At 35.7% G+C, this 22,040-nt stretch overlaps 1 protein-coding gene across 1 annotated transcript in view; it reads left to right on the top strand.

Moving 5' to 3' along the window:
- The first annotated feature begins 17,167 nt into the window (after positions 1-17,167).
- Positions 17,168-22,040, top strand: part of LOC105367558 (RNA-binding protein MEX3B) — a 76,588-nt gene continuing 71,715 nt past the window's right edge. The window contains exon 1 of the mRNA XM_011506315.1: positions 17,168-17,692. Within this exon, the coding sequence (XP_011504617.1) occupies positions 17,302-17,692 (391 nt within the window). The 5' untranslated portion in view covers positions 17,168-17,301. The remainder of the gene's footprint in view (positions 17,693-22,040) is intronic.

Here is a 22,040-nt window from a genome sequence, read left to right as displayed (position 1 = left end):
TACATATTTACCAATAAATTATTCGATTCAACAATCGTGAATTCTTCTGTAGAATGCAGTATTGAAAAGTTAAAATGAATAATAATGATTACCACAATTTTGCAAATAGGAAGTATCTATTACAAAAAGTAGATTGTAAAATAATACGCTAAAATAATAATAATTATAAATGTGTAGAAGGTGCGCATATAAATATTACTAATTTTAAAAGTACATACAATGACGAATATATACCTATATTACAAAATAGAATATATAATTTTAAAAAATATATACTAAACAATGCTCACGGTCTCGTTATTAGAATTTTGTCGTACAATATAAAGTTATAAATTTTAATAAAAAGAACATCAGTATTTTTATAATTTTTGATGGAATTAAAATACTATCTGTAATATTCAATAAATGGTGTGTTCCTAGATTTATCAGTGAAAAAAAAAATATCCGTAACTTTAAAATCAAATAATAGATTTTCAACGATCTTAGAAAGAAACCTCTAAGGATCAATCCGAATATAATATGCACACCATTGCATTTACATTCGCACGAGTGAACTATGTTTTAGAGATATAAAATATATAATACTGTCTTTTTCTTTCTGTTATCTTCCATAATAATTTCCATACTTTCTTTTATCTACTGTTTCGTATTTTACGATTGTGCGAATAAAGCAATTATAAAAATATTAAAAATGAGTACAATCTATTTTATTTCGTATTCACAGTTTAAAGAATTAAATATCAGCGATCTATAATAGCAAACCAAGCATAATTTTATATATTTAAGACAATAATTGTTAATAAATAAAAATATTCTTATTCCTTGGAAATATGAATAACTCGAAATATGAATATATATATTTTGATTTACGTGTTTAACGTATAATACGAGAGTTGTTATTTTAAAGATTTTTAAATATTGATGCTTTATTATAGTTAAAATTATCACAACCATATTAATTTTGAAAATAACTTCATTAATATATTGTCCAGCAGGACTATATTTCATTAATAACAACAATTTTAGTATATTGCATAATCGAGTTGCCCACTTATTAAAAAGTTTAGCAATGGAGTGAGCAAAAAGTCCTAACACTGAATTATTACATTTGCATCTTAATTAATAAATTATATATTTAATATGAGCAAATGTAAATTGTATTTATTTATTTAGATGATAATTATTAGTTAAAGTAAGATATGCTTTAATATTTGTCGGAAGCGTTAAAAATGCGTTCAATTTTTTAAAAAGAATGTAACAGTAATTGTAATTATCGTCTCTTGCAACAAGCACATAATACATCAAAGAAACATTTCTCTTTTATGTACTGCAGACTCAAAACTAACCCATATTGAACGAAAGAGAATTATGTTCCATTAGCCATTCTTCGATACTGAATTTCGCTTGCAAAAGGGTAAATTTGAATAAGCAGAGGTGAGTATCAGGCAGCATCTAGACTGCGCGGAAAGCGTAATTAAATTATTGACTGTATAGATGTAAGGAGTGTAGGTGCAGCGCTTGGGAGTTCGCTCACTTGAAGAGAGAGCGAAATTCTGAGGCAAAACCCGCGAGTGCGTGCCAAGGGAGCAACAAACGTTGTCGACGACTCACGAGCCAGCAATGTGCCTCCCCCCCCCATTCGCCGCTAGCCCCCCTCCCCTTCGTCGCGCCATTTTCCCACTCACTCTTCACGCTCTTTTTACTTTCCTTTGCTTTTCCATGCTTGCGTACTTCCCTTTCTATTTCTTCTTCACTCTTGTAGGGCCGTTTTCGTTCATTTTCTGAAACATTTTTCTGAAAAAATATCGATCTTTGGAATCAGAGGCTTCAGTTACATACTCTATAGCAATTCCCGTACTGTAATTTACTTCATTCATGCAAGCTGAATAATGAGTCGTACGTTTTGGTCTAAACAAAATTCTTTTCCAATGTTATATATAGCCGAATTATCGATTTAAAAATATTGCCTTGCTTTAACACTGAAGGAATATGAAGCCAATTTAAGAGATTCTTTCGCAGCCAAGTGAGTGGTTCTCGATCTAATTGAGCCAATTTTAGTTCTACCAATAAAAAGTAAACCTACAATTGCAAATTATTTAGAGCCATTCTTAAAAAGTAAATTTGTTTAAATCTAAATTTAAATCTCAACATATGTCTGATAAGCATTCTGCAACATTTATTAGTAAAATTGTTGTTGTTGTTGTTGTTATTATTATTTTTTTTTTATTATCGTAATTTTTTCCACGTCCAATTATATATGTAATACATTATGCTTTAACGTCTATTAAAAGTTTAGAAATTGCATATCAAGTATGCTTCAAAAACTTATCTATTGTTAAAACTAAAAGAAATAAAGACTTGCTCGGAAAATTAAAATAACTTATTTACAGCAAATGGCGAACGAGACTTTCCACTCCCTAAATGAACGACAATCATTATCCGGAAGAATCAGAACGGAAAATGTTCTCCTCTTTACCTACCACGCGTTTCATCTTGCCTTGGCTATTGCTTTTAAGCGTCCACGGGTCCAGTCATCAATGGGCCCTCACCTCCGGTTTTCCTTTTCCCGAGTAAGCGCAATGAAAGAAAGCCAAGGGACGACCTCGCGCACTCTCCGGGTTCGCGAGTGCAGTATAGCAGCCGAGCATACGACAATGATTGCAACCGGTTGCGTCTGCTAAAAATACGCACATCGAGAGAGAGAGAGAGAGAGAGAGAGAGAGAGAGAAAGAGAGAGAGAGAGAGAGCATCTCGAGGCCAAGATGCTAGTGACTTGAAACCGAGGAGTTGAAAGCGCGGTGAAGAGCTGCGGCAGCCTTCGAGTTTTCCGAGTCCGCAACCATGGCTTTTTCGGATGCCTTGGTTTTCTTCGTTTTTGCGTAGTCACAACTGAACCTTACTGTTGCCGCTCTTTTGAAATTCACGTAATGCACTTTGACTAATGCTATTCACGTAATCAGAGTTACTGTAACATCAACGATGCAGCTGCTCAATATCGTTCAAGTTGTATATTACAAAGGATTTCCTTTCTTCATCGATTTTGAATAGCTTATTGCGGGCTTTTTTTTACAATTCTCTTGACACTCAATATACTTATTTTATAAAAATGTTTTTTATGAACATTACGCATTCTTTATTTTAATAGTATAAACATTCCGGTTTTTCTGGAGGCGACTTTTTTATTTAATAAATGCTTTTCTAGAAAACTAATTGGCTAATTTTTTTCCAATAATTTTTAATAAACCTTATATAATATTTTAACTTCTATGACTAATGAGCCCTTATATAAGACAATGAGGAGGCATAAATTTCGTAAATTGCATCTACAACCGCTGTCTTAAATTCTTCTGTATATATGACACAAAAAAATTATTTGTCACGCAAAATGTTTACCAATTAACGAAAGGTAGGACTCTTAAATTTTGCAAATGAAGAAAAATAGATTTTTCCCCTAGTGGATTTAAGGAACGTAGACAGAGATCTTAATTAAAAATAAAATATGCAATTCACGATGAGAATAGCTGTAAAAATATTCATTGTGCCATACTAAAAGAATTAGCCTTGGGATAGGACACGAAGGTCAATAACATTCTTTTATTACATTTTATGATGCACTTTTTGTAATGAATTATTCACTTGAGATAATCTCTACAGTTCTCAAAAGATTGTGCTCTTATCGTACTCTACAATAGTCTTACGTTCTTTTTTTATGTAAATAAATAAACTGGTTTATTCACTTATGGTCAATTAAAAGACTCAGATTAATTAAAAATATAATTATTACTTAACCATTAATGTAAGATAGCATTTTTATTCAAATACAAAATTAACTCTAAGAAATATTTAAATTATTAAGACGGGGAGATAATACTCATTTTATTCGATAGGTCCGACGTGTCTCGGTCCCCCTTGGCAATTTCAATATCATGTAGCAAAAATTTTAGGAGCGTGTTCATTTATATTCGTATATACATGGAAACGAGAGGTTTCAAACTTTTTCTAACATTTAAATAGATTGCAAGCATTAATACTTTTATAGGATATTTACTAAATTTACTAAATGCATTTTAAATAATAGAAAATATTATTAATGCAAATATTTGATCAATTTTAAAGCGTAACTAAATTATTAGTAATTCGTGGATTCTATCAAATTTAAACTTATGGTTACGAAAATGTATAAATAAATAACGGACAATGTACATTTATTGGCATTTTAAAAATTGCTAATGACAATTATCTAATCTCATTAATTTGGTATGGCTTGTAATAAGACGCTTCTGTAATGCATTATATAACAGTCGCAGAAATATATTAATTAACTTGTTTATATCAATGTAATCGTAAAGATCTAATGAGTTTGAAAGCATGACTGAAAGCATTTACAGTATGATTTACGGTCAAATAGAGCAAGAGAAATAAAAGTTTTCTCTTATAAAGACGGTCTGCATTAACATGTATTTAACTCTATAGCGCTTAAGCTTAGTATTAGATAAATATACGTGTTCACAGTTATTACAGTAATATAAAATATGGTTTTTATATTATATTTAAAATGAACAAGTTTTTACAATTTTATCTCTCATATTACATTAACCATAATGTATGCATAAAACTTTATTTTATCCTTGATTAATTTTATTAAAAAATTAAAATGATAAATTTCATTGATTTTCATATTTAGAATTTTTAAATAGAACTACGTTATCGCTTTTCAGTATTTGTATTATTTCATTTTATTAAACAAAATCCATTTTTATTTCATTAATGCAATAAAAATGTCTTCGGGAATTCGCGTCTTACCTTCAACTCTCATACTTTTATTACTATAAAGTCCAAGTAAGTCCGAAATTAAATAAAATTTTAATTATATTCAATTAAGTATTTGCCAGCAACCACAAGACGTGCAAATATAACTAATTAATGCAATTTTTTTTCAGTATATTAACTCTTTATCTCAATAGAATGAAATTAGATGATATTAATTTTTAACTACTCAAAAACTGGAATATTTTATACGAGTGTTGAATTAAAACTAAAAAGATAAACGCAATTAAATTAAATTATAAATATTTTTCACTGCCTTATTTTGCATAGAAATTTTATGTTACGATAATCATAACAAGTAATCCCAGAGTAATGACGTAATCTTGATTTTTATTAAAATTGGTACTTAATCAATATTTTTAAAAAATTGTTGAGCAAACTATTTCAAATGATTAATAAACATTATCATTAGCTAACAGTTTATTAAAAAATTTCATCTTACATTTTCCGTTTTATTATGTAATAACCATATTAAAAATTATATATATGGAACTCCAGATTTTACAATGTTGTCTTTTACACGAGTATTTTCGTTGGTTTTTCTTCTAGTTATCTTTTTAAGTCTTTTTCTATAGTTACATTTATTCATTATCGCATAAAAAATAGGTGTTTGTATACATTGAAATGTTTATTGTAGTTATGACTCAAAATTTGGCAATGTCTCAATTTCTTACAAATATTAAATATCTCTGATTGAAATTTGATTCTAAAGAAACGCCAATAGCTCAAGTGGTTTCGATAAATTTTCGAATCTCAATGCATTTGACAAGTCAATGAGTCAATAACTTTTACCGTTGCATATTCGGGATAGTTTCATGGAATCTCGATAACATTGTCACCTAAAAACTGAACCATCGCATAGATCTGTATTGAAAATTTTTTTTCCATCAAAAGCTTAATTTAACTCCTAATTACAAAAGTTGGTTCGACCGAGTTATTCCACAATTGAGTGTAAATGGGACAATTTTTTAATCTCGCTCAGCTTTGTAATTAAATTTTGCGATCAATATACAACACTAAAAAATCATTTTGATGCATTTCATACTAGCAACGCGCATATTACTTAGAAATTCATGAAATCGCAGGTTTCTCGTAAGAATAAAGTATTGATACAAAAGGATTATCATCCTGCCTGCGAATATTTGTACACATATACTCGTGGCTTTCGTTGAATAAGTAATCATTACAATGGAACCTTCGCAATATCGTATTGGAGCCTCCCTACAGTTTAAGTCTACCAACATAATCGAACAAATCATAACGAGACACGAGTACTTTGGAGTCTCACTCAATTTTCAGCCCCGGAGTAATGTAGTCCACGAAAATACAAGATCGGCGACTCGTTGAAAAAAATCGGCTAAGTTGTGCACTCGCGCCTTTTATCTGAGCATGCGCGTCCATCGAGCGTATTCGCCGATCGGAGGTCAACAATTACTCTGACGCCGAGACCGCCGCTGCCGGGAGGAGACGAGGAGGTGGCTGACCGCGGCGCCGACGTGAAACCGCGCGCACCCGTGACGTCACCTAGTGGGCGAAAAGGCAAAAACACGGATACACGATGTTCTAAGCGTATGTTCGCGCGATCGTTCTTACATTACACACGTTCGTCTACGGTTCTTTTTCCTTTCCCCCTTTCTATGCCCTTTCTTCTGCCTTGCTTTATCTGGAGGAATTTAAGGGGCAGTCGCGCAGTCGAAGAAATCCGCAACGGGTGAGGGACGACGAGGGAAATGACGAAGGGGTTTAACGGCCCCGCAGGAGGTGAGTGCGGCTCGGGTACAAACGCTGCTAACCAGCTCGCCTAAAACGGCCGATCGCCTGTTTTCCGCTTTATCTTGCTTCTCACTTTTGACGGCTCATTGTGTGTATTGAGGGCGCGGCAATGAAAGAGGAGAAGAGGAAGTGGACTCAAACCTTTAGTTACGATATGCATTTTAATGCAAAGGAACGATTGCACCTTTCGATTTTGCTCATCGACTCTCGGGGCTTCTCGACTTATCTTTGAGGATGTATTGTGCGTTAAGCGAGCAGGGTCTTTCTCGATTCGATGTGCCTTTTCTTTGAGACTTTACTCACTCGGAATTAAATAGTCAGCTGATACAAAGAAGGAATACCATAGAAGTAAATTAGCCAGTTATCCGTGTTATTTGTATTTTGAAGGATTTTAAAACTGGAAGTTTCGGGGTCACTCGAATCGAAAATGCGAGATGAAAAGAGAATATTAAAATTTGTTGGTAGGATGATAATACGAAGATAAAAGAAAATGACGTGACAGTCGATTTTAATCTTCTTTGGAGGTAAAAGTGCAAACATGGAGTAAATAATATATATGTTTTTTAAAACGATTGAAGTCGAATGGAAAAAATTAAAATTTAAACAAAGGCAATAATTTTGTCTATTTATGTTCGAGATTGGAAGATGGTAAAACAGCGTATAATTATAGCGAATATAAATTGGCAAAATATAAATTACAATAACATCAGATTTATCGAATATATATATATATCACCATAAACGATTTTGTCCATTAATACCATTGTTTTATTAAATGTAAAAGTTTCCTTTTTCCTAAAATATAAATCACTTGCAGAAACAAAATATTTTATGTGCATATTTTATCCATATAATTTTACATTTTGTAATATAGCTTTATATCAATAAAAAATATTTTACATTCATTTCTAACGTGTTATCTTAAATATATGGAATTTAATTTGATCTATTTAAACTACCAGATATATAATTTAAATACCTTTAATTTAAATATACGATAATTTAGACTTCTGTAATATTACATTTAAAAATTAGAACAATTTTATATTTGTTAATATATAATTAATATTAATTATAATGTATGCCAATTAATGCACTATTTTTTATGTATGTAGTTTATAATAAAATATTTTACAAAAATTTTTATATAATCATCCGCGATTATAATCATTTTCTCAATTAATTCATTTTATCGAGGAAGACATAATTAACAGAAATGCTTTCTCAGCATTTTCTCTATTATTATTCACCACAATTATATAAAATATGATAAAGTGTCTTATTAATATCATTTGAAAATATTATTTACGGAAAATTTTGTCATATCTAAAATAATTAACATACACTAAACAATTATAAGTTTTTCTCTGAACTCAATATATACTACACTTTTAGGCCAATTGTAATTCTACGCGCACATAAAGGAGATATTGAATATGTCATTGAAAACTTTTACGATCGCGAAAATTATAAAATCTTCAATGTAAAATAAAAAGACAAATAATAATAGTTACGTAAAAATATCATCCCACGTAAAAAATTTCTAAATGGCCAATTACTTCTGAATATATAAGAATGTATATGTATAATTATTTTCCTTTAAAATGATACGCTTACCTCGTAATAGAAATTTTATTAAAGCTTTACTTTCGAACGCTAATTCGTGTATCGTGAAAATTTAGGCTAAAACATTTTTAAATTTCAATTACAAATCCTACAAATTTTCGATTGTAGTATTTTTTGAAAATACTCCTATGACACTAAAATATCACGCTGTGCTTTATATCCTTGTACAATAAATGGAACATGTGTGTGCTGATAGCACCTGCAGAACCGCATTACTCAAAAGCTACTTGTCCGTTTGGTTAATGTGCTGAAACACGCGCCGCTATGTAGGAATAGGGTTTATATAGAGGAAATGAGAGGAAGAGTAGGATTGGGAGAGGGAGAAGAGAGATAAAGCAATCGGGATGATGCAGAGACAGATGCTTATTGTTTGATAGCGTGATTTTTTGATGCTGTATTAACATATAATTGAACAGTTTTTATATACGAAGCCCATGGCTTATATTGTGGAAGTATTTGTGGCTCGTCGACAGGAGAAATCAAGGACATAGAGTACAGCGTACAGTCGTACGTGAATGTACGGTTTGCATATTTGCATATGCAAGATGTTTTACATTAATAGCTGTATAACATTTCACGGTGATGATACATAGCAGCCCAATTTAATGAACAAATTGGAAAACAAATGATCAATTGGACAATTTAAATTAACCTTGAATCACACTTTGATAAGCAAAATTACATTTTACAACTCAGCTTTAAATACATTTACGTATTAAACAAAATTAAAGTTATGAAAAACATATAAAAAGTAAAACATATAAAATTTATAAAAGTGTATATATAAATTGAGATTTAAAAATATGTCAGTACATTGCGTATGAAAATATGTATAGTGTTTCAATACAATATTTCTTGTTTACAAAGCAAGTGTACATCATAGTGCTTACTATACACGGAACTTTTTATTGGTTATTAAATTAAATTAGACTAAAAATGAATTAAGCGCGTTAAATGGCGCTGCCATTAATCATTTATGAACAATTGTTGCTCTACATCAAATCTCAGAGCAACTTTTTATTCATTTTACAAATAACCATTACGATAATTTCTAAGTTAACTATTAACGCACTCTATACGCATTAATGCTAATACGTAAAGTTTTTTAATACTTGGCACACCAATGCTCATTCCTGTTCTTAAAGTTGTTCGGATACCATTTTAAAAGATGCAGAACAGCACTCTTCATTAATTTTTAATGATTTTATTAAGTTTTTCTACGACTACAGCGATCTGCATCAATCACATTTAACTCTTTAATATATATCGTAATTAAATTTGTTAAACGTTTCTATGATTTATCGTAGCTCGTTCCGGGAACTACAATTTATTGCTGTTATAATTCACGGTGCTTCCCCCTCCTCCTCAACAATCGCCCAACCCTATATCGAAACGTAGCCTAGGGGTAGAAACGCAGCGTTACGGCTAGGCTCTCAGTCACTCTGACTGGCTAATCCACGCCGAGGAACAAAAATACGCGAAAAAGGGAATAGATAAGGAAGAGAGGAGAATGTCGCTCGAGATCAAAGGAGCTGTGCCTCCGCGGATGCGCCTGCGCCACATGCCTCGGGTTCGATGTCCGTCGTTCGGGGTTGTGTCCGCGAGCTTCGAAGCTTCCCCGTATAAAATGGTGTGGTGATACTGGCAATGTGCCGCAGTGCAACTGCGCGATTTTCGGGAAATGGGAAGCGAGGTACGGGGTGCTTATGTACGAAATGGTGAATATTCGGAATGATTAACCGACACTTCCAAGTAGGTTCTCAAGCTCCCAGGGCCAATTCAACGGATCCGCAGAAATTTGGGCTTTCCCTCGCCACTCAATATTGATTAAATAAATCCCCCCGAGTCGTTTGTATTTCTTGTATTCCACTTTTTAATGTAATTAAATTACTTAACTTCTCAAAATACTCTGAAAATCGTCGGTCCGTGTATAAGAGCTCGATTATTATAAAGCGGCAAGGTGTAAACGGCGAATTTTTAATATTGCTTTCATTATTCTAAAAGTGCATTTGATGGCATAATATTTATTTAATGTGATGTTAATACGAAAAAAGATACTGTAATTTTTTCAATCTCGTAATTCAATCCTACATTTTGCAATGTAATGTAACATTACATAGCTGCCATTGTTATTTAAATCTCTGGCGCACGTTCATTTGGCTTCAAGTTCCAATCGGACGAAAATCTTACTACAATTGGACACGTATGTCGCATCAATTGAAAATTGTTGGCCGCTTCTCGAAATGAAGGTATCCTTCTAAGGAAAGCTTCGACTAATCGAAGCCAGAAGGTAAAAATGTAATAGAGCATTACTGTATGGGTTAATTGAATCGATTCGACGCTAGAATCCGTCTACAGTGTAGAATGTCTACAGACATTATGGCCAATTAACGACGACTCGGTCTTCGGAGGCCGATTAGAGGAAGCGCCTACGAAGCTTCGACCAATCTGTTGTATTTTTCACAGGCAGTGAGCGGTTTTCGGTCTACTATCGATTTTCTGTTTTTCGCTTTTCTCTCCTTGTAAATCATTCGATTAAAGTTGTTCTATTGACAGGCATCGTTGTGCTCTGTAGAGTTTAAATCTCAATTTGTTCTTCGTGTGTTTTGTCCACGTTTTGTCGAAAACTCCCGGAGCAGCGAAACTTTGAGCCGACCGAGTGGCGTCGTGTCTGTCAAGGAAGATTGCAGTAGGGGTACCGTATTTTATATCCCTCTGATGTGAGGGGATTTCCCTCGATCGATTTCGCTTTGCCTGTACAAAACACGTTGGGGCACTTTGTAATGATTGTGCGAATTCTATGCATATATATATATATATATATATTTATATATATATACGGGACCAGTGAAATTTCCTAGTTGCTAACAATACTTGAAGAAATTCAATTGAGTTTTATTGATTACTGATAAGTGCTGACTTATTGTGTAGAAATATTGCAACGGTTATGTATGCACTCTTATTTTCTATTCAATAAAGTGCTAGAAGGCCTCGGTATAGTAACGAAGTATCGTACATGTACAAAAAGTTGGAATTTACAAGTAATTAATTCGATATTAATCTCTTTTAAATATCTTCTTTAACATATAATTGACATTTAGCATCGTTAATAAAGCTAAATTTCTTTAAAGTCAATAATAATTGTCAGGATCTTTCGTTAAATCAGAAAAGCCTGGAGTTTCAATTTCAAAATAAATGCCAACTATTTTACTTAACTGTGTCCAAATAGATATGCTATTTATACGAAAAAAAATTAATTGGTCTATTTATTAAATTTCAACCATTTCACGAATAGGTAATAATGTACTACTGACTTCTGTACTACCAAAGATTTAATTAAAAAATATGAGACAATAACGGACGAAATCTTTGTTTTATCGTGTAAACATAAGTTGTATAATTAACACGATTGTACATTTTAATATTTAATATATATACAAATTATTCACTAATAGCTGCTCATAACATAAGTAATATTTAAAAAAAAAGTAAAACAAAATAAATAAATATCACGGACAAATAATATATATATATATATATAAAGGCACAAACAAAAGCAACAATTATTAATACCTTAAAAATTAAAAATTAGCACGGCATTTCTCATACCTTTTCAAAGTTTAACCTTTGAAACGACATCTTTAGAAAATATTCTATAGCTTTGCAGTATTGACGGAAAATATTATAGTAAAACATAAAGACAAACACCAAACACGTATACAAAAATGGATTAAACGCATAGAGACTCAAACGCATAATAAAACAATACTAAAGTTTTTTCAACTAACGAAAATAAACATATTAATGCTTTTATTAATGCAGGTTTTCCAGCGGCGCTTATTCGTAAAGAAAACACTTGCGAGTGATCATTTTAAAAATTGCTCCAAAGCCTTAATACTCCAATCTCTTAATTACTCAAACGATTCATCGACACAAACAATAATGATAATATCTATATAGTCGGCTAACACTAGACATCCAATGCATACTTCCACCTTCCTGATGCATCCACTCTTCCTCATAGTCCACGTTCAGCTTGTCTACCTAAACCTACCCCGCGAGTCGTCAATCACGTTTACGGAAAAATACATATTTAAAATGGAAAATAGTTATACGGTTGTTGCGAGTTGACGATGGAAGAAACGGCTGCATTCAGCATGACTTTCAACGCGCCTTTCTCAGCGTTTCAATGGAAAACGTGCATTCGATGCTATCGCGTTCGTCCCCACATTATGCCGCGCTTAATTCACCGTGAGTGTCGACCCACGGTAGCTCTGCATCATTAAGTATGTGCGTGCGCGAGTGCGTGTGCGTGCGGAAGCCTGGCGTGTGCCACATGCAGCCCCATCGCGGACCCTATTCCCAATCAGTTAAGGGTCGGCTCGTACCTACGTTCTCGAATACTTTTGACCGAGCCAAGGCAAGATAATTTATAAGGGAGGTCGTGCGCTCGAAACACTTTTCTCGTCTCCTTCTCTCTGTTCTCCTTTCGATAGGTAGGAAGATCAAGATCATTTCTGCGATAATTGGGATTTGCGCTATGCAATCTGCGAATGTGACGATAATTCGCGTACGAGGCCTTTAGATCCTGCATCAAAGTGGGATAATTGAAATTACCACTATAGATTGCTGAATTAACTCGAGTGTGTTGGCGAAGATTATGCCGAAATCGACCGTTCGAATTAGTCGAATACGTACGACAGCGTCGATTGGCGAGCTATAACAAAAAAATTCGAGCGCGGAACTAACTCTTCATCATCTACTAAAAAAAACAGTAATTGCAAATAATGCACGGGCTCGGATATTACGGAAAACTTCGCGCACAGGCAATTGCGGTTCAAACGTGACTCGTTGGCTATCCGCGAATGTCGCTAGTGTCGTTTATGCTCTCCCGAGGAAAAGACGAAAATACGAGCATGGGAATTGGGAATATAGGCGTACGTGTAAGCCGGTGGAAGTAGCCGAGGAAAAAGCCAAGCTATACATAGCGAAAGAGCAAGAGTTACACGGCAACGTCGGAGGTGTCGAGCGAGCGAGTAAGCGAGCGAGAGAAAGAGAGAGAAAGCGCGCGCGTGTGTAGACGTCCGGTGACGGTAAGTGCGACGTCATTGAGCGCATGGAGTGCGATCTTGTTGAACGACCGACGAGTCTCTTAATATCCGGAAGATTGTTCTGTCGTCATTATACTCGATTTTAAATCCTCTTCTTTCATTATCCCTCTGTAATGAGTTTATCCGATATTCCGTGCGTTATTTATATGCACAATGAAAATTTTACGTCCAAATCCCGCTCTCATCAATGTCAGATGCTACGACAAATGGATGCAGCTTAAAAAAAAAGCACAAACAAAAAAGAGCTAGTAATAAAATTATTTACGGATCAACATTAATTTACTCTATAGGCATTTGTCGCATACGTGAGCGCACTGTTTTCCTTTTATTTCTTGCGCTTTACGATGAATATAAAGATTTTGAAGGTTTTTTCACAACAAGGTGAGGCGTAAAATTGCCTTCGAACTTTATAAAACTATATTTCCTTAGTTTATTTCTTTTATAATTTTAATTATTTTATAAATTCGATTCACCTTACTCTTTGATTTTTCATAAAGCAAAAAAAAAAGAAGATTTTACAGATTGCACACGTAGGATAGGAAAAAGTGGAAGATCGTTTGTTTCTTTCAATATTTGTTTACATTAATCTTGAAATATGTTTTAACAGGCACCCTAAAGAACAAACAAATTATTCATTTGTTTATATCTGTAAAATATAGAATATAGACTTTCTATTATTAACTGTGCTTTTGTTTATGTTTTTCTGTACACAAGATTGATTCTTCTGAATTTTAAAACATTAAACATGCCAAAGGTACATATAATATTGTTTGTGGTTATAATTTTTTATTTTGAACGTAAGCATATATTAAAACGAATTATTCTTAACAGTTTATTTTGAAACTGTTGAAAATGAAATTAGGACACCGCGAACTTATTATGTGGCAAATAACTTATATAAGTATTAAAAAATAAAAAAAAAAAATAAAAAAAATATAAAAAAATAAACTCCATAAGCCATTTGGATATTTTAATTATAAATAAGAAATCCATAAATAGTTAATTACGAAGCGCAGGTACACACACACGCATGCGCATACGCATAAAGGCAGAGCCAGGCAGATGAACACGCGCGCGCCAGCATGCACAAATAAATAAAAAAATATATATATATATAAGCACTTGCATACAGTTCGATAAAAGATGTTTTTGATACTTAAAATATTATTTCACTGTATTTATATTTAAAGTCGTCAATGATTCTGGAACAAATGTATATAAAAGCTAATTCCTTTTTATTTTTCTTTTATTTTTATTTCTTGAAAAGTAAATATTTATCACTCGATAAAAGTTTAACTTTATATTTAAAGTATAAAATAATTTTGCAATAGAAACCATATATATATATATATATATATATATATAACACATTATATAAGAATGATGAATTGTATATTTTATAATGCTATATAAAAAATATTAAATTAAAAAATACGTTCTATTCTGAGGCAGCTCAATATGAACTTTTGATAAAATTATATAGAAAATATATAGAAAATATATAGAAGATATGAAATTAAAATGATACATAGTTTTTTTTATCATAAATAACAATCACTGATTAGATGAAATTAAATTAATATTTTGAATATGAGCTCTTTGATAAAAAAAAAAAAACGGTTTCCATATACATGCACACGCGCGCGGATGATATAGTGAATTATATCGGAAAATATATGATGCTGTGTAGAATGAAATTTGTAGAATTATTGGCTATATTAAATATTGTCAATGCGTGGATAAATAATTTTACGCAGAAAAACTTACGAGTTGCAAATATACATTATTAAAACATTTTTCCAAATAATTATTTTTACTTTTATTTTTGATGGCTAGACGCCATCGCTAGACCATTATATATCATTTTGTTCTCTAATAAATAATGTGACTTTACTGAAATTTTAAATAAGCCCTAACGCATTGTGAAATACATTATGAGAGCGTTTATCACAAGAGTTGACAATGAAACGTGTTATTTAATGTGCATAGGGTATTGGAAACATTCCATCATTTGGTGTAACAAGGAAGTAGTCATGTAGTAAAAATTGACGTTGCACCATTAATTAAAAAGATTAATAACGAAGAATATAAAAAATTTGTCAACATAATGATAAATTGTTACACAATAGCTCTCGACAATGTCAGTTTATTAAATCACAATGTTTAAGTTTTTATTTATTATACTAGATATTTATGCCCGGTAGAGGGGAAAGGGTCGGCCGCTACATGTTTTTGTTCGTTCAAGCCAAAAATTTGTCGAGATCTTGTACTCCTGGTGAACGTAATCAAATTTCGCAACTTTGATTTCCAACTTGGTGGATAAATTGAATTTGTCCTTCGGCAAAATTGATTATCAAAAACACGAGGAGATGGGAGGCCGATGAAAAACGTAGTACCAGTGTGGACAAACAGCACCGACAGGGATTATAACCGTAACCGACGACTCCGAGGGGGTAAGAACAAGTTGGGCGCGTACACACGCACAAAGTCACGCGCAAGCACACATTTACATTTCGAGGCCGAGGCAGAGGCAGACTCGAAGTCCACGGCGACGATGGGGCGCAATGGCCCGTCACTCAACGGAGATCCTGACCGTCAGTGTTGTCTCAATCTCGCCCAACTCTCTCTCTCTCTCTCTCTCTCTCTCTCTCCCTCTCTCGCTCTTACTCTTACTCTTTATCTCTCCCTGTCATACGTTCTCTATCTTTCTCTGTCGTTCCCTCCCTTTCTCATGCTCATTCTAGTGCGTTCTTTCTTGTTCGCTCGCTCAACCGGAGGGTAGCCGTAGCGCGATAGAGTAGGGGTTCATAATCACGTGACCGGTCCCTGAGCCAATCGGCGGCTCGGATTGCCGGCGTCCGGCACATGGCGCTCGCGCACCGGCCGGATGGGCCGTGCGTGAGTGAGACGTTGCTATTGGATGCCGACTAAGTTGGAGCGAGAGGGAGCGAGTCAATCGCTCGCGTCGAGCCGCCGTCGCTCGCAAGAGGAGCCGCGGATGATGAGGCGGCGCGCGCCGCACGGCCGCAGTCTCAGTCGCAGTGGCACTCGAGAAGTGTGAGGGTAGTCGTAGCTGCCTTCCGTACGTACGAACGTTAGGAACGAGACGGACAGAGAGGCAGAAAGAGAGGAGAAGAAAGGCAAAGAACAAAAAAAGGAAGGAAGCTCAGGGACACCCAGCAGCAGCGGCTCGGTATTGTAACGGAAAGCGCTTGTTTGTTAATACGGCGCGCATCAAGAGACACGAGACACGGCACCAAATCGCCAAGAGAGATAGATAGAATAAGCGGAGGTGACCCCCCGTACAACCGATCGCGTAGTAAACGTACCGTGATACCGCGTCCGAACTCCACGGCCAAGTCGCGTGCGTGCCAACGTTGAACTGCAGAAACAGAGAAAAGGAGGGAGAGTTAGAAAGAGAAAGAGAGAGAGAGAGAGAGAGAGAAAGAAAGAAAGAAAGAAAGAGAGAGAGAGCGAGAGAGAAAGTTATACAAAGGCAAAAAGGGACCGACGACGACGAAGCAACGGCGGAGTGTTTTGCTTGTTGTGCGCAGTGTGTGCGAGATAGATTGATAGATAGATAAATAGATAGAGATAGATAGAGAAGTACATACGCACGTACGCCTATCTTCTATAAGCATACATACATATATTTGCATATATATATATATATATATATATATATATATACACATAAATATACTCACGCACACATACGTACACGCGCACGCGCGTATATATATCCAAACACACACACACACACACACACACACACACCGACAAAAACCACCCCCCACACTGACGCAATCATATACGTAAATACGTATATATATACACATATGTATGTATATATTGGCATAAAGAAAGGTATATTAATATAATAATAATAAAAAGCCGGTTGCAAGAAAGGCGGTGCTAAGTGCGTGTGGGATTCTGCCGGACGGACATCATCGTAGTGCGTGAGATGCCGACGAGCCTCTTCACGGAGATGGAGCGCGGGGGTAGCGGCGGAGGCGTGGTGACAAGCAATGGTTCGTCCTCCCTCGAAGAGCAGCGGGCCCTTCAGCTCGCATTCGAGCTCTCGATGCTCGGACTTGACCAGAGTGCTGGGTCTAATGGGCCGCAAGTCACCGGAGGCGTCGGCCCTGCGAGTGCCGGCGTCGTCGGCGTTGGGGGCGGTGGCGGTGGTGGCGGCGGCGGCGGCGGTGGTGTCGGCGGCGTCCAGGATACGGACCCACTTCAGGCGGCGCCCAGCAGCGTCTTTGAGGAGGCGCGCTCGAAGAAGAGCCAGAACATGACCGAGTGCGTGCCGGTGCCTAGCAGCGAGCACGTGGCCGAGATCGTTGGCAGACAAGGTGAGTTGAGATTAACCTGACGCTCTCCCCTTCCAATGCCAGTAGTGGCTTCCCTATCGGGCACGCTTCCCGATTTTTGTCCCATTCAAATCCAAACTGTCGCTTTTTCTACATAAGGAAGTAGTTGGTCATTCGTGATTTGAAAATGCGGCCACTTTGGGCCGTTCCGGCCTCCGAGGCCGATAATAACTCTCGTTCCTAACGCATTCGCGCTAGAAACCAATTTGTCGAGGTCGACTATGCGATGCTGCCTCGTCGCAATCGATGCCCAGATCATCGTAAAATTTCGATTTCGAGAAACAAAGAAGAACCCTGTCGTCGTCGCCAATAGTGCCGCTACCGCCAACGCAACCACTTTTGCTTACTTGCCAAATAATAAATATTATCTCATATGGAGGCATTTGAAAACGGCAGATAAAAAGAGTTGCACGCATGTCAGACACGTGTTTTTTTTTTTTAAATAAACGAGAGGAGTGCATCCCGCGCAGAAAGGTGAATAGCCGCGGATCATGGGGGATTACGTTTTGGTTGTAAATATTTTCTGTCGCAGAGTCGTGCAGTTTTCTGTTTTTTTTTTTACTTCTTTTTGTTTCTTTCTTTTTAATATAATCCGTACGGGTCCGATCAATTCAGCGATTGTAGCATAAATGGAAAAAAGAAACGGAAAAAATTCGTCGCTACATCTTGGTGATTACTTTTTCACACAGGCCGCGTGGAAACAAGACACGCATTGACGCACGTACATACCGGTATTCTGTTTCTTTCCTTTTATCGGCCCGTCCGTTTATTATCGTTTTTTTTTTCTTCGCCTGAATTTCTTACAAATTTTTATAGCTAGCCGAAACCGTTGAGTATTATTCGCCTGGAATAAATGGTCTCTTCTAATAGTCCGATCCTCTGTTTGATCCTACGTCTCAAATGGAATAAATTAACATTTTTCAAACTCAAGCGTATGTAATTTACATGTTATTAATGACCACTATATTTAATACTGGTCTAAATATTTTATAAGTCAATTTAGTTATGAAGGTTATTTGTTTTTCTGCATAAAGTATTTGTGGTTGTGGTAGTTGCTGGGGAAATTCGGCAATTCAATTAATTTTCGTTCTGTGATACGAGTACAGAATATTCGGTATATTCATTATTAATATTTTTTCAAGAAAAATGTACGCAAGACCTACACGTGGTTTTCCATTTTAGAGATCAGACATTGGTATAATTTGAGGTTAATAGTTACATATTTAACGCGATAACAGAATCGACTCCATACGGACAATTTCTATCTAAAATCAATAATATCAATACTATTGGCCCATAAATAAAAGATAAGGAATAGAAATTTTATTTAAAAAAAAAAAAAAAAAAAAAAAAAAAAAAGTAAACAAATAAATAAAGAGATTCAAATTTGAATGTACGTTTTCGTGGATAATCCAAATAATAATAATAATAATAATAATAATAATAATATTAATCGATAAATTGCCTCATTGCTAATTCATGTTAAATGTAAATTGTTCGTTAGTTCGTTGGCCTTGACTTCGAACACGAAATACTCCACGCGAAAACCAATCTTTATTGTAGCGTTTAATCCAAAAAAGGCAAATAAACATCTGGCGCCCCGGACGCATCCGTAAACAAATTCATAAATACATAATCACTCTTTCTATTATATGTGCGTCTCGTCGTTCAACGTAAAAAAGTGACCTTCGCGGGGGGAGCGAGATCGTTGGATTTCAGACGAAGTCAACGTTTGTGAGAGTGAGAGCAAGTTAGAGAGAGAGAGAGAGAGACGAAGAATGAACCATTACTCGCGGCATTGACACAGCGCGCACTTGCCACTCACCGCAGGGAAATCTCGTCGCTGACTAATCATTTGCCCTTGAAATCGCCATCTTTGAACTCGCCGGCGATCTTTTCCCGCCTACACCCTTATTTTGCAAGTCAACCTTGAACAATGTTTTAAATCAAAATGGCAACACGGCAGTGGCGACGAAGCGAGGGGATCCGATAGACCGATGATAGGTTTGCGATGAAGGACGTTACCAACTCATCTGTCTACCCGTAAACGAGCGTGAATCGTTAAATTCGTGGCACCAACAGGCGGGTGATTTCGCTTGTAAATTTATCTTGGTACGCTCCATAATTTTGCAGCTGCGTTAACGTCTGTGGCTGGTTCGGCATGGCGTAATGCGACCAGAAGCGCAAGTCGTTCTTATCGCTTTGGGGGGCAAGCCGTGGCACGTGCGAAGAAGTTTCCTCTAGTTCGAACTATCGCGCTCAGGATCTCTTGCGCCGTGACTTTTCGCAAAAACGTCGGCGCCACGACCTACAAAGGAAACAAGGCGACGGTCCTCACCGCTATAATTAATTAGGACATTTGCGAAGGAAGACGAGGGGCTTGGGTGTCGATCGATCGAAAAAAGCGGAACATTGGCGAAAATAAGATACTCCTTACACCTGGTCCCGTGAGCGACAAACAGGTGCGCGTAAATTTCTTAAAAAGTTCCTCTCCTCTTTGTCCCTCTGGCTATCCCTCATCCTCGGATAGCGAAACGGCCGATCAGCAGATGGGCTTCGAGGAGACGAGTGTTCTGAAGAAATGCTCTCCTCTGTTATAGCAATTCATCCGCTTTTCTTGTCGCGTAGTAAGGAAGTATAGTGCATACAGCCTTGTTGCGTTTTCCTGCGATCGCCACTGTGTGGGATATCATTATCGTGTTTTTTTTTAATCAGCTTTATTAATGAGAGCTTTATGCTGAATGTCAGCAAGCGCCTTGCTATATTGAATACGAGCTGCAGCGATTCAGGAACAACAATGACGACATCGTCGACCATGACTATGACGACTCGTTTCTGCTCAAATCTTCGGCAAGTGTTTGTGATGCTTTCCTGAGTTTCACTCATTGCTGCTTCGTCGAAGTTATATCCAAAAACTAGCAATTTAAATTTTAATCGCGATAAAATCAATTAAAAATGATTTCATTTGCAAAATATGTATTGTTCAATTAGTCGTTTTTGCCATAAGAAATTTTGCATTTGCGTTTAACGAAATGTTGCGATAATATCGTATGCAGTTACATTAATAAAAATTTTATTAAAACGAAGGCCAATTACATAAAAACACGTTATTGTCGGATTTAACGTGTAATTATATCTGGAAAATATTGGTGATTATTTAATTGTTTATAAAATATAAGACAGTGTGTATAAATAGCTCGAACCCAACACCATGTTATGCCCTTCTTAAAGGGTAAAATATAATATTTTTATGGATTGATTTTATTATTACGCATATTTACTACATTGTCGAGTTAAATAGCGAAGTATAAGATATCATATGGAAACGTTGTTTAGTATATAGAAATACAAATGAGAGCCAGTGGAAAATTGTGAGAAGCCCTAACCAAAATACAACAGCGATGTTGGAACTTTATACTTGGATTCATTTTCTTTTTGTTTTTTACACCCTGGCCTTTTCAAAATAATGCACACCTTATTACATTGAGCAAATGATAAGGCCTAAGAGTACTGGGTCTTTGCCTCATATCGATGATGCGCCAATATTGTCCATTTACAGTTTGTACGAGCGCGCATCAATGATTTATTTTATAAACGATCGCGCGTGTACAAATACACGCCATGATGCATACTTACAATTTAAGTTTGAATTATGCATGATTTCCACATACTCGTATTACACTCTTATCGTATTCCCCTTTTTTCGGATGAAAATACCAACATTGCGAGCAAAGATAAGAGAAAAAGCATTGCTTGTTCCCACATATCAGCAGTAGCTCCAGATTAATGAGATTCCCTTATCCGAAAGGCGCCTCTTCTTCCATAATTGTTTCTTCTTCATGATAGAAAAATAATTATCCAAGACGGGAAAATAAAGGAAAGCATTAGTCTTAGCGCGGCACCCGTACACTGTTCCTCTAGAAATTGCAACAGCAGCAGTAGCAGCAACAGCAGGATGAGCGAGTGTGCGGGGGGAGGGAAGAGATAAATATGCGTGCGGGGCGACAAGGCTCGATTACGCGTGCCATTGACCAATCCTACCACGTTCCCGAAGCGCCGACGTCTCGTCGGTTCTCCTCCAGCCGATGACATCCGGTAGCGGCCTGTGTTTCTCTTTCCTTCCTTTCTAATTTTCGAAATTCAACATTGACGGACACAGGTGCGGGGTGATATTTCCGTCCCTTGTGTTTGTTTTCGAAATTTTAATTATTGGAAATTTGGAAGTTTCGACCAATTCGCTTGATCGACAACTTCTAAAAGCTGAATAGTTGTTTGACGATTTTTCTCATTGATCGACTATTCTTTTTCCCGCGTACCTCAAAATTGGTAA

The sequence above is a fragment of the Ceratosolen solmsi genome, unplaced genomic scaffold, assembly GCF_000503995.2.
Source record: "Ceratosolen solmsi marchali unplaced genomic scaffold, CerSol_1.0 scaffold7, whole genome shotgun sequence".
Classification (NCBI taxonomy): Eukaryota; Metazoa; Arthropoda; class Insecta; order Hymenoptera; family Agaonidae; genus Ceratosolen; species Ceratosolen solmsi.
The sequence above is the reverse complement of the archived record's forward strand: the minus strand, read 5'-3'. Positions and strand labels throughout refer to the sequence as shown.